At 56.4% G+C, this 16620-nt stretch overlaps 1 protein-coding gene across 1 annotated transcript in view; it reads right to left on the reverse strand.

Moving 5' to 3' along the window:
* The window catches only part of MGAT3 (mannosyl (beta-1,4-)-glycoprotein beta-1,4-N-acetylglucosaminyltransferase), a 5018-nt gene extending 4439 nt beyond the window's left edge, over window positions 1–579 (reverse strand). The window contains exon 1 of the mRNA XM_029955398.1: window positions 1–579. Within this exon, the coding sequence (XP_029811258.1) occupies window positions 1–472 (472 nt within the window). The 5' untranslated portion in view covers window positions 473–579.
* Window positions 580–16620: the final 16041 nt, after the last annotated feature.

Raw genomic sequence — 16620 nt, forward strand, 5'->3', positions numbered from 1 at the left:
GCTCGCGGGCGCTCAGCAGGTGCCGGGCCGGGCCCCGGGCCGAGGAGCCGTCGGCCCCCTCGGCCTTCTCCTCGGGCCGCCCAGAGGGGGGCTTCTCCAGCATCTTGGTGCCCGGTTTGAAGCAGACGCCTCCGGCCTTGGTGCGGACGAAATACTCGGTGGTGTCCTCGGGCAGCACGAAGTCCACCCGGTGGAGCTCCTCGGTGGCCTTGCTCGGGGACAGCGGCTGGAGCAGCGGCGAGTGGGAATAGAGCGGCGTTCGCAGCAGGTCGGGGCTACCCGGCTCCGGGCTGGCCTGGGGCGTGACGGGGGCATTGTTCCAGAAGAAGCTGGACACGAGGTTTGGGCTGAGGGAGGCCAGTTCCCGGGGGAAGGTGACATAGGACAGGGTCTTAAAGAAGTGCAGGAAGGAGATGAGGCACAGGCCGGCCATACAGAACATGAGAAAGAGCTTGTAGCGCCTCATCTTCATCCTGCAGGGAACAGGGAGAGAGCAGAGGGTCAGGGAGTCTGCAGACCTGGGTGAGGAGAGCCCGCTCCTTAGGAAGGGAGCCTGAGAAGGTGCCCTTGCATGAAGTCACCCCCTGTCCCCCTGGAGTCGAGCCTGTGAGTTCTACTTGCTGTACCAAGTACCCCTGGAAACAACCCTCCCCCCTCCCCCCCATCAAGGAATCAAGGAAACTCCCCTCCTGGATCAGGACCTCCTCCATGCTTGCCCCGCCCTGCCTCCCAGAGACCACCAGGTCAAAGCCCCCCTCCCCCCACCCCCTGCCCTGCAGTCTGATCTTCCACCTGGCCTGCCCACCCAGACCAGTCCAGCTGCGTTATTAGGCTTGGCTCCAGGAATACTACGCAGCCTGGGAGAAGCCCGACCCTGCGGTCCTGAACCTGCCCCAGGGGGCTCCCAGGCCCCAAGGGAGGGAGAGAGTGGGCCACAGGCTGCCGACTCGGGTCCCCTCCCTGCACCGCCTAGGATGCTGCTCTCTTTTTTTCTTTTGCTGTGGATATGTTGACACATCCCATTCTTTTTCACTGAAAAATAATTCTCAGGCCTCAAGGAAACACATTTAACTCTAACATACTTAAATTTTTAAAAGTGTTTTTTATTTATTTTGGAGAGACAGAGAGAGACAGTGTGCAGGGGGAGGGTCAGAGAGAGAGGGAGATACAGAACCTGAAGCAGGCTCCAGGCTCTGAACGAGCTGTCAGCACAGCCCCACGAGGGCGGGGCTCAAACCCATGAAGCTGAGCCAAAGTTGGTCCCTCAACCGACTAAGCCGCCCAGGCAGGCACCCCTAACTCTGACATACTTAAAAGAGGAAGTTCAAGTTCAAGACGGATGTCCCCACAGGAACAGTGTGACCTGTCTACAGTGTGTTGCTGGCTTCCATATGCAGTATTTCTGTTCTGGGCTTCATATTTTTTGTAAATAGTGCCATATTGGACAGTAAGTACACTCAAGTTGTTTTCCTCAATCAATGAGAGATGAAACAGATTTTCATATCAATAAATCTACCATTTCCTTTTAAATCCCACATAATATTCCATGGTTGTCTTGAATGAATCACTCTCTATTCACGAGTGAGTCATGACTATAACCATTCTCTATTCACTTATCCAGTTTATCGATTAGTTTATTTTAATTAATTAATTTATTTTGGAGAGAGAGCACGAGCAGGGGAGAGGGGCAGAGGGGCAGCGGGGGAGAAAGAGAGAAAGAGAATCGTAAGCAGGCTCCTCCCTCAGTCAGGACTCGATCCAATGACCCTGAGATCGTGACCTGAGCCTAAATCAAGAGTCGGACACTTAACCAACGGAGCCACTCAGCTGCCCCAGGTGCCTTGTACGTTGTTTCTTACAATTTAACATCTTTTCATTTTTGAGAGCGAGTGCGTGTAGAGGAGGGGCAGAGAGAGAGGGAGACACAGGCTCCGAATCCAGGCTCCACGCTGTCAGCACAGAGCCCGGTGCGGGGCTCGAACTCAGGAGCGGTGAGGTCATGACCGCAGGCAAAATCGAACGCTTAACCAAGGGAGCCACACAGGCGCCCCGATCTTGTCAGTTGATGGCTGTGGAACGGACAGCCTTGTATGTTGTTTCTTACAATTTAAGTAAATGTTCTAGCACTCCTCACTCGGTCTCCCCTAGGGCTAATGTCTTACATCGCCATGGTACATCTGTCACCACTGAGAAATGGAAATGGCCACCTTACTAACAACTAAAGTCCACACTTGATTCAGATGTGCTCTTTATCTCACGGATGAACCTGTGTAGTGACAGAGTACTTCTGACCTTAACCATCCAGCTCGCTTTGTCCTGGGGCCCAGGGAGGCAGGCAGGCAGGCTAGAGGATACCCATTTGGCCTGGCAGGACCAACAACTTGGTTGGATGACGCACTAGTCTCGGGAGGGGCCAGGACAGAAACCGGCCTTTGGCATCTGGTGTTTTCGTTTCCCCTCCCGTGGATCCCACGAGACCCTGCCCTTCCACCGAGAGCATTCTTTCCCTTAAGATGTTCCTTTCTGTGGCTTTTCTTTCCTTCTCGGGGTCATTTGGCTGCCTCCCTGCCCTCCACTTCCTAACTCTGAAGACAGCAGGGTAGAGTGGAAAGAGGCACACTTGGCTTTGAACTTCTGTGACCTTAAGCAAGGCTCCTCACCGTTCTAAACCTTGGTTTCTACACCTGTGAAATGGGTACAGCGTTCCTGCTCAATAAACTTCCATCCTTTCAGTGCTGGAAGATTCCAACATTAATTTTCTCTAAGCTACATGGTCATCATAAGGCACAGAATCATAACATGTTTGACCCAGAAAACATTTCAAGAACCACCTCCTCCAACCTTTTAATTTTATAGAGGAGGAAATCAGGACCTAGGGGGCTTCAGGGACCTGCTTGAGGTTACAAAGCTGGGGCAGGAACCCAGGTGGCTTGACTCCTGTGTTACCTCCCGGCCTCACCTCCAGCTAGTGAGGAACAGTGGGGTCGCCAATCCCGCTGGCCAGCGCACTTGGCTGTCAGGTCCAAGGGGACCCATCTCCTCTAGTTTGAATGCCTGGTGCTCCTGGAGCCTGCAGACAGTCAGGCAGGACGATGGGGCTGGGGGCCTGACCTCTGCTAAATATCAGCTTGTCTCGGGGGGTGGGGTGGGGGGACTGGTCTCCACTGGCTTTTGAGGCTGCAGGAGAGAAGGGCTGCCCTTGGCAGTCTTTCGAAGCAGGTCTTCTGGGCTCCTCTCTCTATAACGGATTCCAGCCCCTGCTCTGGCAAAGTGAGACCAGGTAGGCCAGGCTGGCAGGGTGAGTGGAGGGGCAGAGGGGTGAGGCCTGATACAGGCGGGCGGGTAGGAATTCCTGCCATGGGATGCCAGGCATAAGGCAACACGGACGGCTGCACAGCAGCAGCCTCCCTGGTGGCCCGCCAGGGGGCGTGGAGGACCCAGTCAGGCAGCCCTGATCCTGGCGGGCTAATTTTCCCTGCTTGGGACCTGCGTCTGTGGAACACCCCGATCCTGGCCCCTGTTGGGCTGAGCTGGACCAGGAGCTTCGAAGGGCAGGGCCGGGAGGCCACTCAGACCAGTTCCCGTAGCTGAGGTCACACCGACCCAGCTGCCCCTCGGTTCTGTGGCCAGGCCGGCTTTCAGGATCTCCTTATACCTGGCCAGCTGTGCCCTTTGGAAGACAGTCTCACCTGTGCCGAGGACCCCCTTTCACGAGGGCTTTCAGAGTGTGGCCTCTTGATAAGGCCCGGGCCTGGCTTGCTGCTGGGAATAAGGAACTGAGTGTGGGTCCCTTGTTGCTCCAGCTGCTTAGGAGACTGGAACCACAGGTGGTCGGCCTGGAGCAAGTCAGCGCCTCGCAGAGCAGACTGTCTGGGGCGCCTTCGCTTCTGGCTTCGCTCTTACTCTTCTTGTCCTCATCCCTTTTTGCCTTATCTTCATGTATTTTGATAAGTGCTCCGAATACATTTTTATTTTGACTGAGCGGCATATAAATAGAAAACTGAATAAATAAAGCATGGGCACATGCGGTCTCCTGTCAGTCTCATCTACCCTGGGAGGCTACTGTAACCACCCATTTCACAGATGGGGAAACAGACTCAGAAAGATGACGAGGCTTTTCCCAAAGGACAGTAAGAAGGTGGCAGTGTCAGGACCTGAACCCAGTTCTGCTCTGGTGGCAACACCCCCCTCCCCTCTTACAGCCAAGGCTGTGTCCCTCCAGGGGACCCAGCTATGGAGCCAAACTAGGCCCCAGCTGGCAGCATTTCTGCCTCTATTCAAACGCTTCACTGAGAAAACAACCAGGTGTAACAATAAAGCTGACGGTCACTGACACAAGCCAGCGACCGTCCCGAGCACATTACACACTTGACCTCTCAACAGGAAGCAGGTGCTGTTGCCATCCCCATTTTACAGGTGAAGAGACTGAGGACAGAGAGATGATATAATGTGCCCCACATCACAGAATTAGTAGGAGTCAGACTCTGTGGGATCAACCCTGGTAAACGGGTCCTGAGCCCTTTCCATCTGCCACACTCAACCCCAGGAGGGTGACCCTCATGAAGAGTCTACTGGTGACCAGTGAAGACAACCCAGTGGATGGAACAGGCACCTCACGTTTGGCCCACACAGTACCCCACAGGCTGCTCCCCCAGCGACTGCTTATCCAGAGCTTGTTACGTGCCAGGCACTGTGCGAGGCCCTGAGAACACGGGGGACAAGGCAGGCGAGGACCCCCACCTCCAAGCAGCACCCATGGGGGTGAGCAGAGCAAGGAATTGCAATAAACTAGAAATAAATGAGTCAAGTACAACTTTAGAAAGAGTAGTGCTCTGGGGAAAAAGCACGGTAAGGGATAGGAGGTGAAGTGACTTCCCTGACCAACGGTGGTCAGTGCAGGCTTCACTGAGAAGAGGGAGACTTAAGGAAGAGAAAGACTTGAAGAAGACAAGAGAGCAAGGGATGAAGGTTCTGGGCAGAAGAAACAGCCAGTGCTCAGGAGGGAGGCGGTTGCGCCCAGATCACACAGAGCCTGGGGCCACAGCAGGAAATGTAGCTTTCATGGGAGGATTCTGAGCAGAGCAGAAATATGACCTGACTTTGGTCTGAAGAGGCTCACTTGGGCTGCTCTTTTAAGAACACGCTGTTGCCTGAAGAATGGAGCAGGGGGAAGAATGAAGAGTCGCCACCACTGTCCAGGCAAGACAAGGGTGGCTTTAACCAGGGTGGGGGACAGGGCTGCAGAAAGTGCTGAGAATCTGCTGGATTTGCTGAACACCTGGACGTGAAGTGGGAGCAAGGAGTCAGGTCCTAGAAGGATGGAGTAGTCTTAGACTGGGGTGGGGGTTACACCTCAACAGCCTTCATGGAGAAGGTAAATGGCAGCGCTGGGCTTTGAGACAGGCTGTCCTGCAGGGTCCTCACTCTAACCCTCACCACGGCATCCTGCCCAGCAGACGCAAACACAGAGGCTGACTGAGGGGCGTGGCCAGTCACTTGGCTGGCTAATGGCAGAGCCTGGCTGTTGACCTTAGTCTCTGGATCCAAATCTCATGTCTTTTCCATAGTATACTTGGTGTAGAAGCTTCTTGGGTTGGATGGGCGTGGAGGTGAGTATACTTTGGGTCCGGGAGTAAGAGCTGGGTTGGGGTTCACTGTCCAGCTCACCGCTCTCCACCCCTACTCCCACTTCCTGGCACATCTGAGTCCCTCCAAGGACTCAGGACCCCAAGAGGGATGTGGTGGTCAGGACCTGCCTGGAGAAGCAAGTTTACTTGAGGAAGGACTTGGGATCTCTGATGGGCTGGCCCACTGACCTTCAAGGCCTTAGGTAGGCAGCTCCCTCAGGACAAAACCCCTGTCTGGGTCCCTCCTCCTACAGTGAATGATCTCAGGCAACTCGAGCCATAACTCAGGCCCTTCCTCATTTCAGTGAAATTCACCAAATATTTCTCAGGTGCCTGCTTTGTGTCAGGGCTGGCCTTCCTTGAAACCAAATGCCTCCTGTCCCAGGTTAGAACCTGGAGGAGCCATCCTAAGCTCTCCCAACCCTCATCCTGACTCCCTGCATCAGCCCCTGGGTTCATATAGCCACTGTGAACCTGCGCTCCAACTCCCTCATCTGTAAAATGGGTATAATCATTCCTGTCCTGCCCACTTTTTTGTTTTTAGCTTAAGCAACAGAAACTTACTTTTAGTTCTGGAGGCCAGAAGTCTGAGACCAAAGTGTCAGCAGACTTGGGTCCTTCTGAAGTCTGTTAGGGACAATCTGCTTCATGCCTCTTCTCTAGCCTCTGGTGGCTTTGCTGGCCATCTCGGGCATCCTTGGCCCGTGGAAGCCTCACCCCGTCTCTGCCTTCACCTTCCCAAGGTATCCTCCTTGTGTGCATGTCTATGTCCAAATTTCCCGTCAGACACTAGTCATATTGGGTGAGGGGCCCACTCCACTTTAATATGACCTCATCTTAACTTAACTAATTACAGCTGTAACGAACCTATTTCAGCCCTGCCCACTTTGAATGAGACACTGAACTCGGGGAGACCAATCCGTAGCCCTGTCCTGTTCGCAACGCTCACCATGCTGGGATCGCCTCCTCTGACATCTGTTTCTCAGCTGGACTAGCAGCTCCCTGGGGCAGGGAGCTGTACACAGCAGGCTCAACAACAGCACCCTGCCCTAAGGTCTCGGTGCATTCACCAGCACTTCCGTGCACACAGACTCTGGAACCAGCCTGCCTGGTCCAAATCCTGGCTCTGCCATCCCCTATCTGTGCAGCCTTGGGCAAGTTCACAACTTTCCTCCTTTTCCTCCTATAAAATGAGGGTTCAATAATAATCCACATAAAGCACCTGGCACAAAGTGAGTCCTAAATAAACTTCAACTCTTCTTACTCCCATTATTATACCCCAGCTTGGCAGAGATCAGAGAGAACCTTCAGATAAGGGTGTGGCTGGAGCAAAGGCTTGGACGTGAGCCCCTGGCAAAGCCTGGGCCCTAGTGGGTGCTGTCCTGTCTCAGAGGAGCGAGGAGCAAGGGGCAGAGCAGGGGCTCATAAGCGAAGCCTAAGCTAAACCTGAGCCTGATAGAGGAGGGGCTGAGAAACAGCTCCCCACTTCCTGGGATGCCAGGGAAAGAAGGGAAGAAATTCTGTCAGGCTCCCTAGGAGCCTCCCCAGAGGGTCCATGAGTTGTACCCAGCCCCAGGAGCCTGGGTCTCCTGCAGGAAGTTGGCAGGGGATGGGCTGGATGCTTCCTGGTAGCCAGATAATCAGGGATGGGGGCGCTAAGGCTGGTCCTGACCCAGGAAGGTGGCAGGCTCAGCCCACCCTGGGCCCCCTCTTCTTGTGCTGACTTGTGGCTGTAACCATGCCCCAGAAGGTGCCCCTGGGCAGGTTTTCTTCTTTTCCTCCCTCTCCCCACTTCTTCCTTCTCTTCCTTGTGCCCTCTTTCTTTGGGCTTTGCTTAGAAGGTTGATGGGGTGAGAGAGGGAATCAGATGAGCCCAAACCTCACAACCCAGCAATGACCTCAGGGTCAGGGCTCAGGCTGAATCCAGTGGGGGCTCTTGGCCAGAGAAGAGACAGATGTCCCTGGAGACCACAGGCTATATCCGTGGGCCTTACCAGGATGGCAGCAGCCTCCTGGGTGCAGACACATCCTGACAGCGGTCATCGAGTGATAGGAGGTTCCTAGGGAGCTCTCCATGGTCCTGAGCCTGCCTGCGCTGACCAGGGTCCTAGCTCAGCCCTGGGAATGCCCTCTGCTGGCCTCTCACTGCCCCCTGCCAGCCTCCTCCTTGGTTCAGTAGCTCATGTCCTAATACCACTTCCCTTGCCCACCATCCTCTGACCCCCTTCCCTGTCTGCCTCATGGAACCTGATCCCTGGTGTCCTCAGTTCTGAAACAGCCATGGGGCACTCAACTCCTGCAACTGGAAGAAGAGACCAGCTGCAGTCTGTCCCAGAGGTCTGACACCTAGTAGGTGTTGAGAATGCTCTGGAAAATATCTATTGGGGAAATCTTGGAGGTCACACAGCCCACCTTGTCTCCACTCTTGGGCAGGAATTGGCTCATCTAAAACCCCCGGCCCGGGAGGACCTCTGAATGCACCCTCACTGCCTCTCCAAGAACTAGTCCATCTGCTTAAAAGGGCATCTTGATTTTGAGCTGAAGTCTGCTGCCTCCCTGTGCTGGCCTCTACCCCATGCCAGTCTTACTCCATGTGACCCAAGGGCTCTGCCCATCTCCATGAAGAAGGCAGGAGGTGAATCTGCATCAAACTGCCTAAGACACAGGGTAGGCACAGTGGTTGTGATGTCGGATCTGAACACTGCCTCTGACTTTGACAAGTTATCTTACCCCTTCCTGCCTCAGTTCCCCTTCTCTGTAAAATGGTGGTGTAACTGTCCCTACGTCATAAGGTTGTTTTGAGAATCAAATGCGTTAATCCACACAAAGGGCTAGTAACTGTGCCTAAGTATACAGTTGGTGCTCAGTGAGTAGAAGCCTCCCTTGTTACTGGAAGTCAGGAAGATTTCACTTGAATCCCAGAGCTGTAATTTACTGTGTGCCCTTAGGCAAGTTACTTAGCCTCTCTGAGCCTCAGTCTTACATGTAGAAGGAAGATATCCTCTTCCATGCAATCCTGTGAGAGATCTGGATGAGCCGTGGTGTCCAAGCCTCCTGTAAGGAGCCTAGCAATTGGTAGATGCTCTAGAAAAATTCCTGTTTCTTTCTTTCCATTTGGCTTTCCTGCCAGACAACCAAATGTAGAGATACAACTGAACATGCCAGGCCTCGCTCCTGGCCAGCTTTGTTAAAGGACTGGGCCAATTGGAAGGCTGCTTACTACTGACTGGCACCCAACACCCTATAGGGCATTCTCAGTGACTCATCTGGCTTCCAGAAGCCAGGGAATGTGGAGCCCTACAGAGGTCCAGGCTCCTCTCCCAGGGTTGGAAGTGCTCTAGAACAAGAATATTGTCCACACCCTCACCCGAGGCCAATGCCAAGTGCCCATCTGGCCTCTGCGTGTCCAATTCTTAGCGCCACCCATTCTAAGCACATTGGGCTGCTAGAAATCTTCCTTCTGTTGACCTAAATCAGCTTCCCTGAAGCTGCCGCTACTGCTTCCGGGTCCTTCCTTGGGGTTAAGCAGAGCAAGTCAGCACCACAGGGATCAGAAGACTCCGGGACTAAATAAGGGTCCTTCCAATATGAGGTTCTACGGTCCCACACGGGGAGATGGGCAGAGGAGGCAGCTATGGGGCACAACTTCTGGAGTCCTGGCAAGATGTGAGAAGCTGCTGATGCTGTATTTACTTCTTTCCCTCTTGTCGTTTTTATTCATTCCTTAGGCTCACGTCCATCAGACAGAGCTCCCTAAGGGTCAAGCCGACACGTCATCCAGGCCACTGGTGGAACAGTTACCAAGAACCTGCAGTGGGCCAGGCACTGCGATGGGTGGAGAAATTGGGGCCCAATTCATGGGGCCAGCCCTGGAGGAAGGTATGTGAGTTTCCATTTTGTAAATGAGGACATGGACGTTTTAAGACTTTAAGCTAGTCGCTCAGCTGCACCAGGCTTGTGGGAACGAAGTCGATGGAAACCAAGATTTCCCAAGCATCCTGCATCTGCTGACAGGTAGACCTGGGACCCAGCAGGGCTGCAGGCCTGGGGATTAGGCCCCAGGCTAATCACAAATGGCTTGGCTGAGGGATGGTCTGGTGTACCATGACCCCCAGTCCCCAGGACCTCTACTGCCCGCTTTCTCCAGAGAGAAGTCAGCTTAAAGGGCCAGCCCTGGCCAACGACCCCATCTGCCCAGCAGCTAGAAAGTCCTGGCAGAGCCTGTTCGCTATGGGGCAGGTGGGAGGGCTGTTGCTGCTCCCATCCACAGATAAGGAAGCCAAGGCCCAAAGGAGAGGCACAGCTACACTGGGAGCCGGTTATTGGACCAGCCGGATGGGGCACCCAGGCCACTCCCCTGGACACAAAGATCTGGGCTCTACTCTTTCTGCGGGCTTAGCTCCAGGGCAGGGGCCCAGCGGAAGGCTCAGCCCAATGCCCATGCCCAAGAGGTCTTTCCATGATGAACCCCACCCCTCCCCGTTACCCCACAACCAACCAGCGTGCCCTGGCCCTCTCTCCTTCCTCCAAACCCCTCCCTTCCTGAACTCCGCCTGGTCCCAGCCCCAGGCCAGCTGCCCGAGTGGTTCGCATGTGCTGAGAAAGTTGGTTCCCAAGGCTGGGACCTGCCCTCAGCGACCTGGGGCCTCCTCTTTCCCCACTGGTCTTTGGCCCACCCAGGATATCAGCGTCTGGTCCCCAGAGGCCCATGGGTAGCAAAGATATAGAACATTTCCACCATCCCAGAAGGTTCTATTGGATAGCACTGAGGCTAAGTGCTTAGTGATTAGCCATCCTCAGGCATCAGCCAATGGGGTGGCGGTGGTCAGAGGCCCACGGTGGCTCCCAGTGTCCAGCACTGGGGCCCACGGCTGTTGTGACCCCTGCCTCTTGAGATCTGCCCCTGCCTTTCCTTATTCATGTTAGCATGATGGTCACCACTTATCACATGCTTAAATACACACCAGCTGTCAGCTGGGGGTCTTACAGGTACTTGAGCCTCCCAGCCATCCTTGGAGGTAGGACTTCTTATCCCGGCTTTACAGAGGAAGAAACTGGAGCTCAGAGGGCAAAGAAATTTGCAGAACATTCCTCTGTCCACCTGTGCCCACTCTCTGCTCTGTAGGTCCTGAGACCCACACACAGCCTCCACTTACAGGGGGCGGGGTGGAGGCGCCATGGGCCTCAGCCCCAGGCCACTGAAGCCTCTGAGTGGGGTGACCCCATCAGCCTGTGCCGGAGGGTGGCCAACATCAGCTTCCCGAGCTATCCTACACACACCCCACTGTCCAACACACCTGCTGCCCTTAGCCCCATGCAGCTACTGAGCACTTGAAATTGACTGGGAGACTGAGGGACTATTTACAATGTAGCTTAATTTGAATTTTAGTTTAATAGCCACACGTGCTGGCAGGTACTGCCCTGACAGCACCAGGCCTGCGGGAAACGGGGTGGGGGGGGGGGCTGGCCATGGGAGGGGGCGGCGGGAGCAGAGGGAAGGGTGCTCACTAGGACAGCTGAGGTGCAGGAGGCCCGGAGGCCGCCCACGGCATTCAGCCTGGGACACAGGGCCAGGGTGGGGAGTGGGAGTGAGCCGCTGCGACAAGGTGACCGAGGCAGTGAGCAGAAGGAGGGTCATGGCCTCAGGGGTGGGCGGTGCGCTGGAAGTGGAAACTAGGGAAAGTCTGGGAAGGAGCGAAGGGAGGAACAAAGCCACAGAGCCTGGGGGTCGGGGGCTGGGAGAGGGGGCTGCGCCTCATTCTGCAGAGGCAGCTGGAGGCCGTGAGATGGAGTTACTATGGTGTTCAGGTCACAAGGCTGTGGTGAGAATTTCAGTTAATGTTTTAAATTTATTTTGAGAGAGAGAGGAAGAGAGAGAGAGAGAGAGAGCCTGCACATATGAGCGGGGGAGGGGCAGAGAGAAAGAGAGAGAGAGAGTGTAGAGCCTGATGTAGGGCTCGAACACATGAACTGAGAGATCATGGCCTGAGCCAAAACTAAGAGTCGGACGCTTAAATGACCGCACCGCCCAGGCGCCCCAGGACCTCACTTTAAATACAAGTACCTGGAATAGCAACCACCAGGTAGGTCTGTGTGAAACATCTGGAGAGGTGTGTGTGATGCATGTCTGTCACAAGAGGGAGACTGAGGCGTCTGTCCCCAGGAAGCAGAGACTCCTGGTGGGTGGCTTTGGGGAGGAGACATAGGACGAGACACAGACATACACAAACATCGCACGTAAAGGGCTATGTGGGTGCTGAGCACGGGTGTTCCCAAACCAGATTCCGTGGAACCTCACAGGGTCCTCCTGGGAACCAGAGAATGAGATGGAGTGAGAGGGGAGAATTAGCAAAGCCAGGGACAACTCTCCCCCCCCCCAAAAAACAACCAAAAAGATGCTCTCTCAACTTCTCAGTTTCATACATTGCAGCAGTTCCTCATCAGATTTTGTCTGCAGAAAAACTTCTACACCAAAAATGGTCTGAAAACCCCAGCCAGGCAGAGAAGGAACCGGCCTAAACCCCAAAGAGGCGGAGGACAGATGAATGGCCACCCACGAGGTGGGCGCGCATTTCAGAAGGGCCCTGAGGGCTCTCATGGGCTCACTCACACCGCCTGGAAGAGAGAGGGGAACTACAGGAGTGGGGAGTGGTCTTGCCAGAGTCCTCTGAGCGGTCCAGGGAGGGGATGTGGACAGGTCCCAGCAGGGGTGCAGGCGCCGCTGGGGCAGAGGTAGGGGGAGCAGTGGCGGCCACCCAAGTATGACCACCAGCCACTGAGCCAGGGGCCACGTCTTCTCCAACCCCTGCCCCGTCATGGCAAACCTCAGCAGCGATGAGTCTTGTCCCTTGCCCTGTTCATTCCATTCCCACACTGCGCGCTCTCCAAGTCAGCCTGACCCTGTGTTCCGGGCACCCAGCATGGGGCCCAGCCCAGATGGTTGCTGGATGTGTAGGACAAGCCAGAGGCATGGGCACTGAGGTGGAACTTCGGGCATCGAGATCTGACTGTCTCTACGTCAGCCGGGCCACATCCAGTCACCGACTTGGACTTGGCTGGTGAAGAATCAAGGGGCAGAGCTGTCCTGGTGGGGGGCTGGGCCAGGGCAGGGGGGGGGGCGAGGGGGAGGAGCCAGGGGCTAGGGTGGGGGGGATGGGAGGACCACAGTGGGTCACGGTATTTCTGTCCTTCCCAAGGATGGGCGGAGTGGGCAGATGGGTCCTGGCTTGGCACTGGGGGTGCAGCGGGGAACAAGATCCACAGATGAGGTCCTCCAGGAGAACTCAGTCCAATGGCGGGACAGAGAACAAATGAGGAAAACGAACAACGGATGCCAGGTGTCGGGGGTAGGGGGGGCTCCCGAAGACAGGATGTTTCAGCTGAGACCCGAGAAGCAGCCACCCCATAGGGTGGGAACAACGTCTCAGGTGGAGGGCTCACAAAGGCCCATGTGTTGGAAACTCCCAGTGCAGTGACAGCAAAGGACTGGGCGGGGGGAGGTCTGAGTCTATGAAGAGCCTGTGGAGCCTAGTGGGGTGACAAGGACACCCTGCACTTCAGGGACTGCTTGGGCAGAAGCCTGGGTACCCCTTCTCACCCCTCTCGAGTCAGTAACCTGGATGCAGGTAAACCCTCTGACTGGGCAGGGCTGGACAGGATGCAGAGCAGCGGGCCCAGAACATTCCTTCCAGAAGATGGCGCCTGCATCATTATCACCTTCTTCATGGCAGCTGACAAGTACTGAGTGGCCTAGTACCTTCCTCAGTTTGTCCTCACAACCGCCAGGTGGTGAGGAGATGGGCATGGAGGGCTCAGGGACCTGCTTGAGACTCACAACCGGAGCAGCAGGACTCATGCCCACGCACCCCTTCTGGGGGTCCTCACTCAGGAGGCACAGTCTAGGCTGTGGCTCCCCTCCACTTGGGGGCCCCCCAGGGCAGTGCTCTGGCTACAGACCAGGCTGCAGTGATGTGAAACCACAAAGCCAAGGGCTTCCCGAAGGGCCGCAAGAGCCCCCTGCCCCTGACCTGATGACGGCGGAAACAGATCACTCTGGACACGGTCCATTGTTGGGATCTCCAGGACCCTTCTCTAAATAGTCAGGAAACCTCCCTGGTGAGGCCTGGCCTCCAGAAGGCTCCAGGCGGCTTGAAGTCCCTCCGGGAACCTGGCTAGTGCCTGTACTGCAGACCCCGCCCACGCGTACTGCCCTCCTGGGACTCCCTAACTTTTCCCGGGTCCTGCTGGCCCGGATGTCCAGAATTCCCAGTCATCTCGGGATGGTGCCACACCAGCTGCACCCATACTCCGGGAGTTTGTGCCTACTGGCTGTTTGCCTGACCCTGGCCTCCAGCTGCCTCTCAGCAGCCCGTCACCGCACAGGGGAAGAGCGGAGGGCGTGCCCAAGGCCTGGCACCACACTGCCCTCTGGCAGGATGCTCGCTGCTTCAGCTCCCTTCTCCAATTCCATCCTTGCATTGTTGTTACAAACCAGGAAACAAGTTCAGAGGGTCTGAGTGACAGCCTGGCTCGCCCTGTAAGGGTCAGCAGTGTCTGACCCAACCTTAGGACCTCCTGCTCCCCTCCACACCCCCCGCTGTCCTCGTACCCTCCTGGCCTCTCCCTGCCTGGGCCCATCTTCCCCTCACCTGACCCGGTACCTGCCTTGGGTACCCGCACACCACAGGCTGCCTCCTGCCCTCCCAGGCTGAGCACAGGCAGCAGTTAGGTGGCTACACATGGGGAAAGCCAAACTTGGCCCAGCCTCAGCTCTGGCCTTCACCTCGGCAGGCTTCCCGACCCCACCTCTGCTCAGCTGGGTCACCTCGCTGGGGCGGCAGCCTCCTCTTCTGTATGAGGTAGAAACAGGTAGCCCCAGGGCAGTAAGGGCAGCCCTACCCTGCTGAAGGGTGCCAGGGGACGTGGGTGCCGGGGACGTGGGCGCGCTCACAACGAAGGGGCCTGTCGGTGCTGGCACTCGGTAAACCACGTGCCTGTCTCCTCTTGGAGCCTCGCCTGCTCCCTCTGGGTGGCAGGTGGCCCTAAATGGTTCCCATACTCCCAAGGGACTGCTGGGCATATTTGTAGGTCATGATGGGAACTGGAGGAGTGCGGTACAGGCAGGAAAGGTTGGAAAGCGCTCCGTACCGGTGGGACCCAGCATCTCACACACAGCGTGGGCGCGGAGGGCTGGGAGAGGGGCCTGAATCCTAACTGTGCCTCAGAAACCCTGCTCCGTTCACCCTCGAGTAGGCTCAGTACTCACCAGTCCTGGGGGTGGGGGGCCATGGGGGGTAAAGGGTTCTCTGGGAATGGAAACAGAGGCTGCACTCCGTGTGGCGGGCCATGGATGAGAAATTGGGGGCCCGGAGGAGACCCCCAGATGGCTATTGTACAGCCTGGCCCCATGCCCAGTCCACCATTGCGAGGCATTCATTCCTTGTGGTGGGAATCACCCTCTCTGGGCTCCTTCTGAAGAGGGTGAAGACATAAATCAGAGGCTGGCCGAGAAGAATGTTGGGCGCCCTGGCGTCCAGCGTTCAGGCTGCTGGGTGGAGGGATGCATTCGGGGTCTCCGGGGACTCCAGCTTAGCCCTTGCCTCCCCTGGGGCGCTGCCCTCAAGCCCAGCCCGCTCAGAAGCCCCCCATCAGCCTGGAGAGAAATGTCCCATTGGCCAGTCGGCCTGCTGTGCAGGCCGTGAGGGCCTGAGTCCTGCTCCTGGTGCCTGACAGTGAACGTCAGCCTTCTGGGATCTACGGCTGGGAGGCGCAGGGATGGGGCTGGGGTGTCCGGAGGGAGAAGGAAGGAGAAAGAGAGGAGCACATGGTCCAGCCAGGGTGAGGCCGAGGAAGCAGGAGGGGCAGCACGAGCCTGTAACGGACTCACTGAGCAGATCATTAATTATGAGCAGAGCAGCCAATTAGAGGAAAGTCAGAAACGCAGCTTCTTCTAATCCACAACGGAATATGGTGCCAGTCCTTCCGCAAAGTTGACCAACCCAGACCCTCGCAGGCTGGCTTCACCCACCCCCTTGGGGAGCCTACTGAGGCTCCTTCACTTCCGGCTTGTGGCTCCCAGCCCGGCTCCCAGCCTCTCAGCCTCCCAGACCCAAACAACCCACCCTATTGGAGGGATCGGAGGAACCCGGCAAGCAGGGGTGGACAGCAGCTCTGCCTGCCTCCTCCCCTGCCACATCTGGGGACTGGAGATCACCGTGAGAAAAGCAGGGCCGGTGAGGCTGGGGCTCAGCACTGTCCGCCTCGGTGGCCAGGAAGGAGACTCCCTAGCTCACGGGCTGGGGGTGCTCTCAGGGGTTGGAGGTGGGCAGGGCACCGCGACGGGCAGCAACTCCCTGGAGTCTGGGCTCAAAGAAAGCCGGATTCAAATCCTGCCCTTTCTCCACCCCCATCCCCCCCACTGCCTTGCCCACCCTGCCATCGCGTGATCCTGGGCAGGTCACTTACTATGTACCCTAGGCCTCCGAGTCCCCATCTGCACTGTGGGACCATCCCAGCCCCTCACCCCATGATGACGTACCAGGAAGCTCAATACTGACCAGTCCTCTGAGCTCCTGAGCTGAAAAGATCTCCCTGTGCGGCCCAACCACGGCCTCACCATGTGCCTGGTGTCCGGGCGAGGACTGCTGGGGTGTCCTTCCAAAATGCACTCGGAACCCAGCCCCACTCCTCCTCCTCACTGGCCTCTCTCCTGCCCCTCCCACCTTTTTTTTTTTTTTTTTGTCTGTCTTGAAATTATTTTTGAACAAGGGGCCCTAGACTTTTTTTGAGAGAGACAGAGACAGAGTGTGGGCAGGGGAGGGGAAGAGAGAGGGAGACACAGCATCCGAAGCAGGCTCCAGGCTCTGAGCTGTCAGCACATAGCCCGACGTAGGGCTCGAACTCATGAACTACAAGATCATGACCTCAGCCTAAGTGGAACGCTTAAATGACTATCACCCTATTTGAGAGAGAGAGCAAGAGTGCACAAGAGTGG

Source organism: Suricata suricatta, chromosome 10, assembly GCF_006229205.1.
Source record: "Suricata suricatta isolate VVHF042 chromosome 10, meerkat_22Aug2017_6uvM2_HiC, whole genome shotgun sequence".
Taxonomy (NCBI): Eukaryota; Metazoa; Chordata; class Mammalia; order Carnivora; family Herpestidae; genus Suricata; species Suricata suricatta.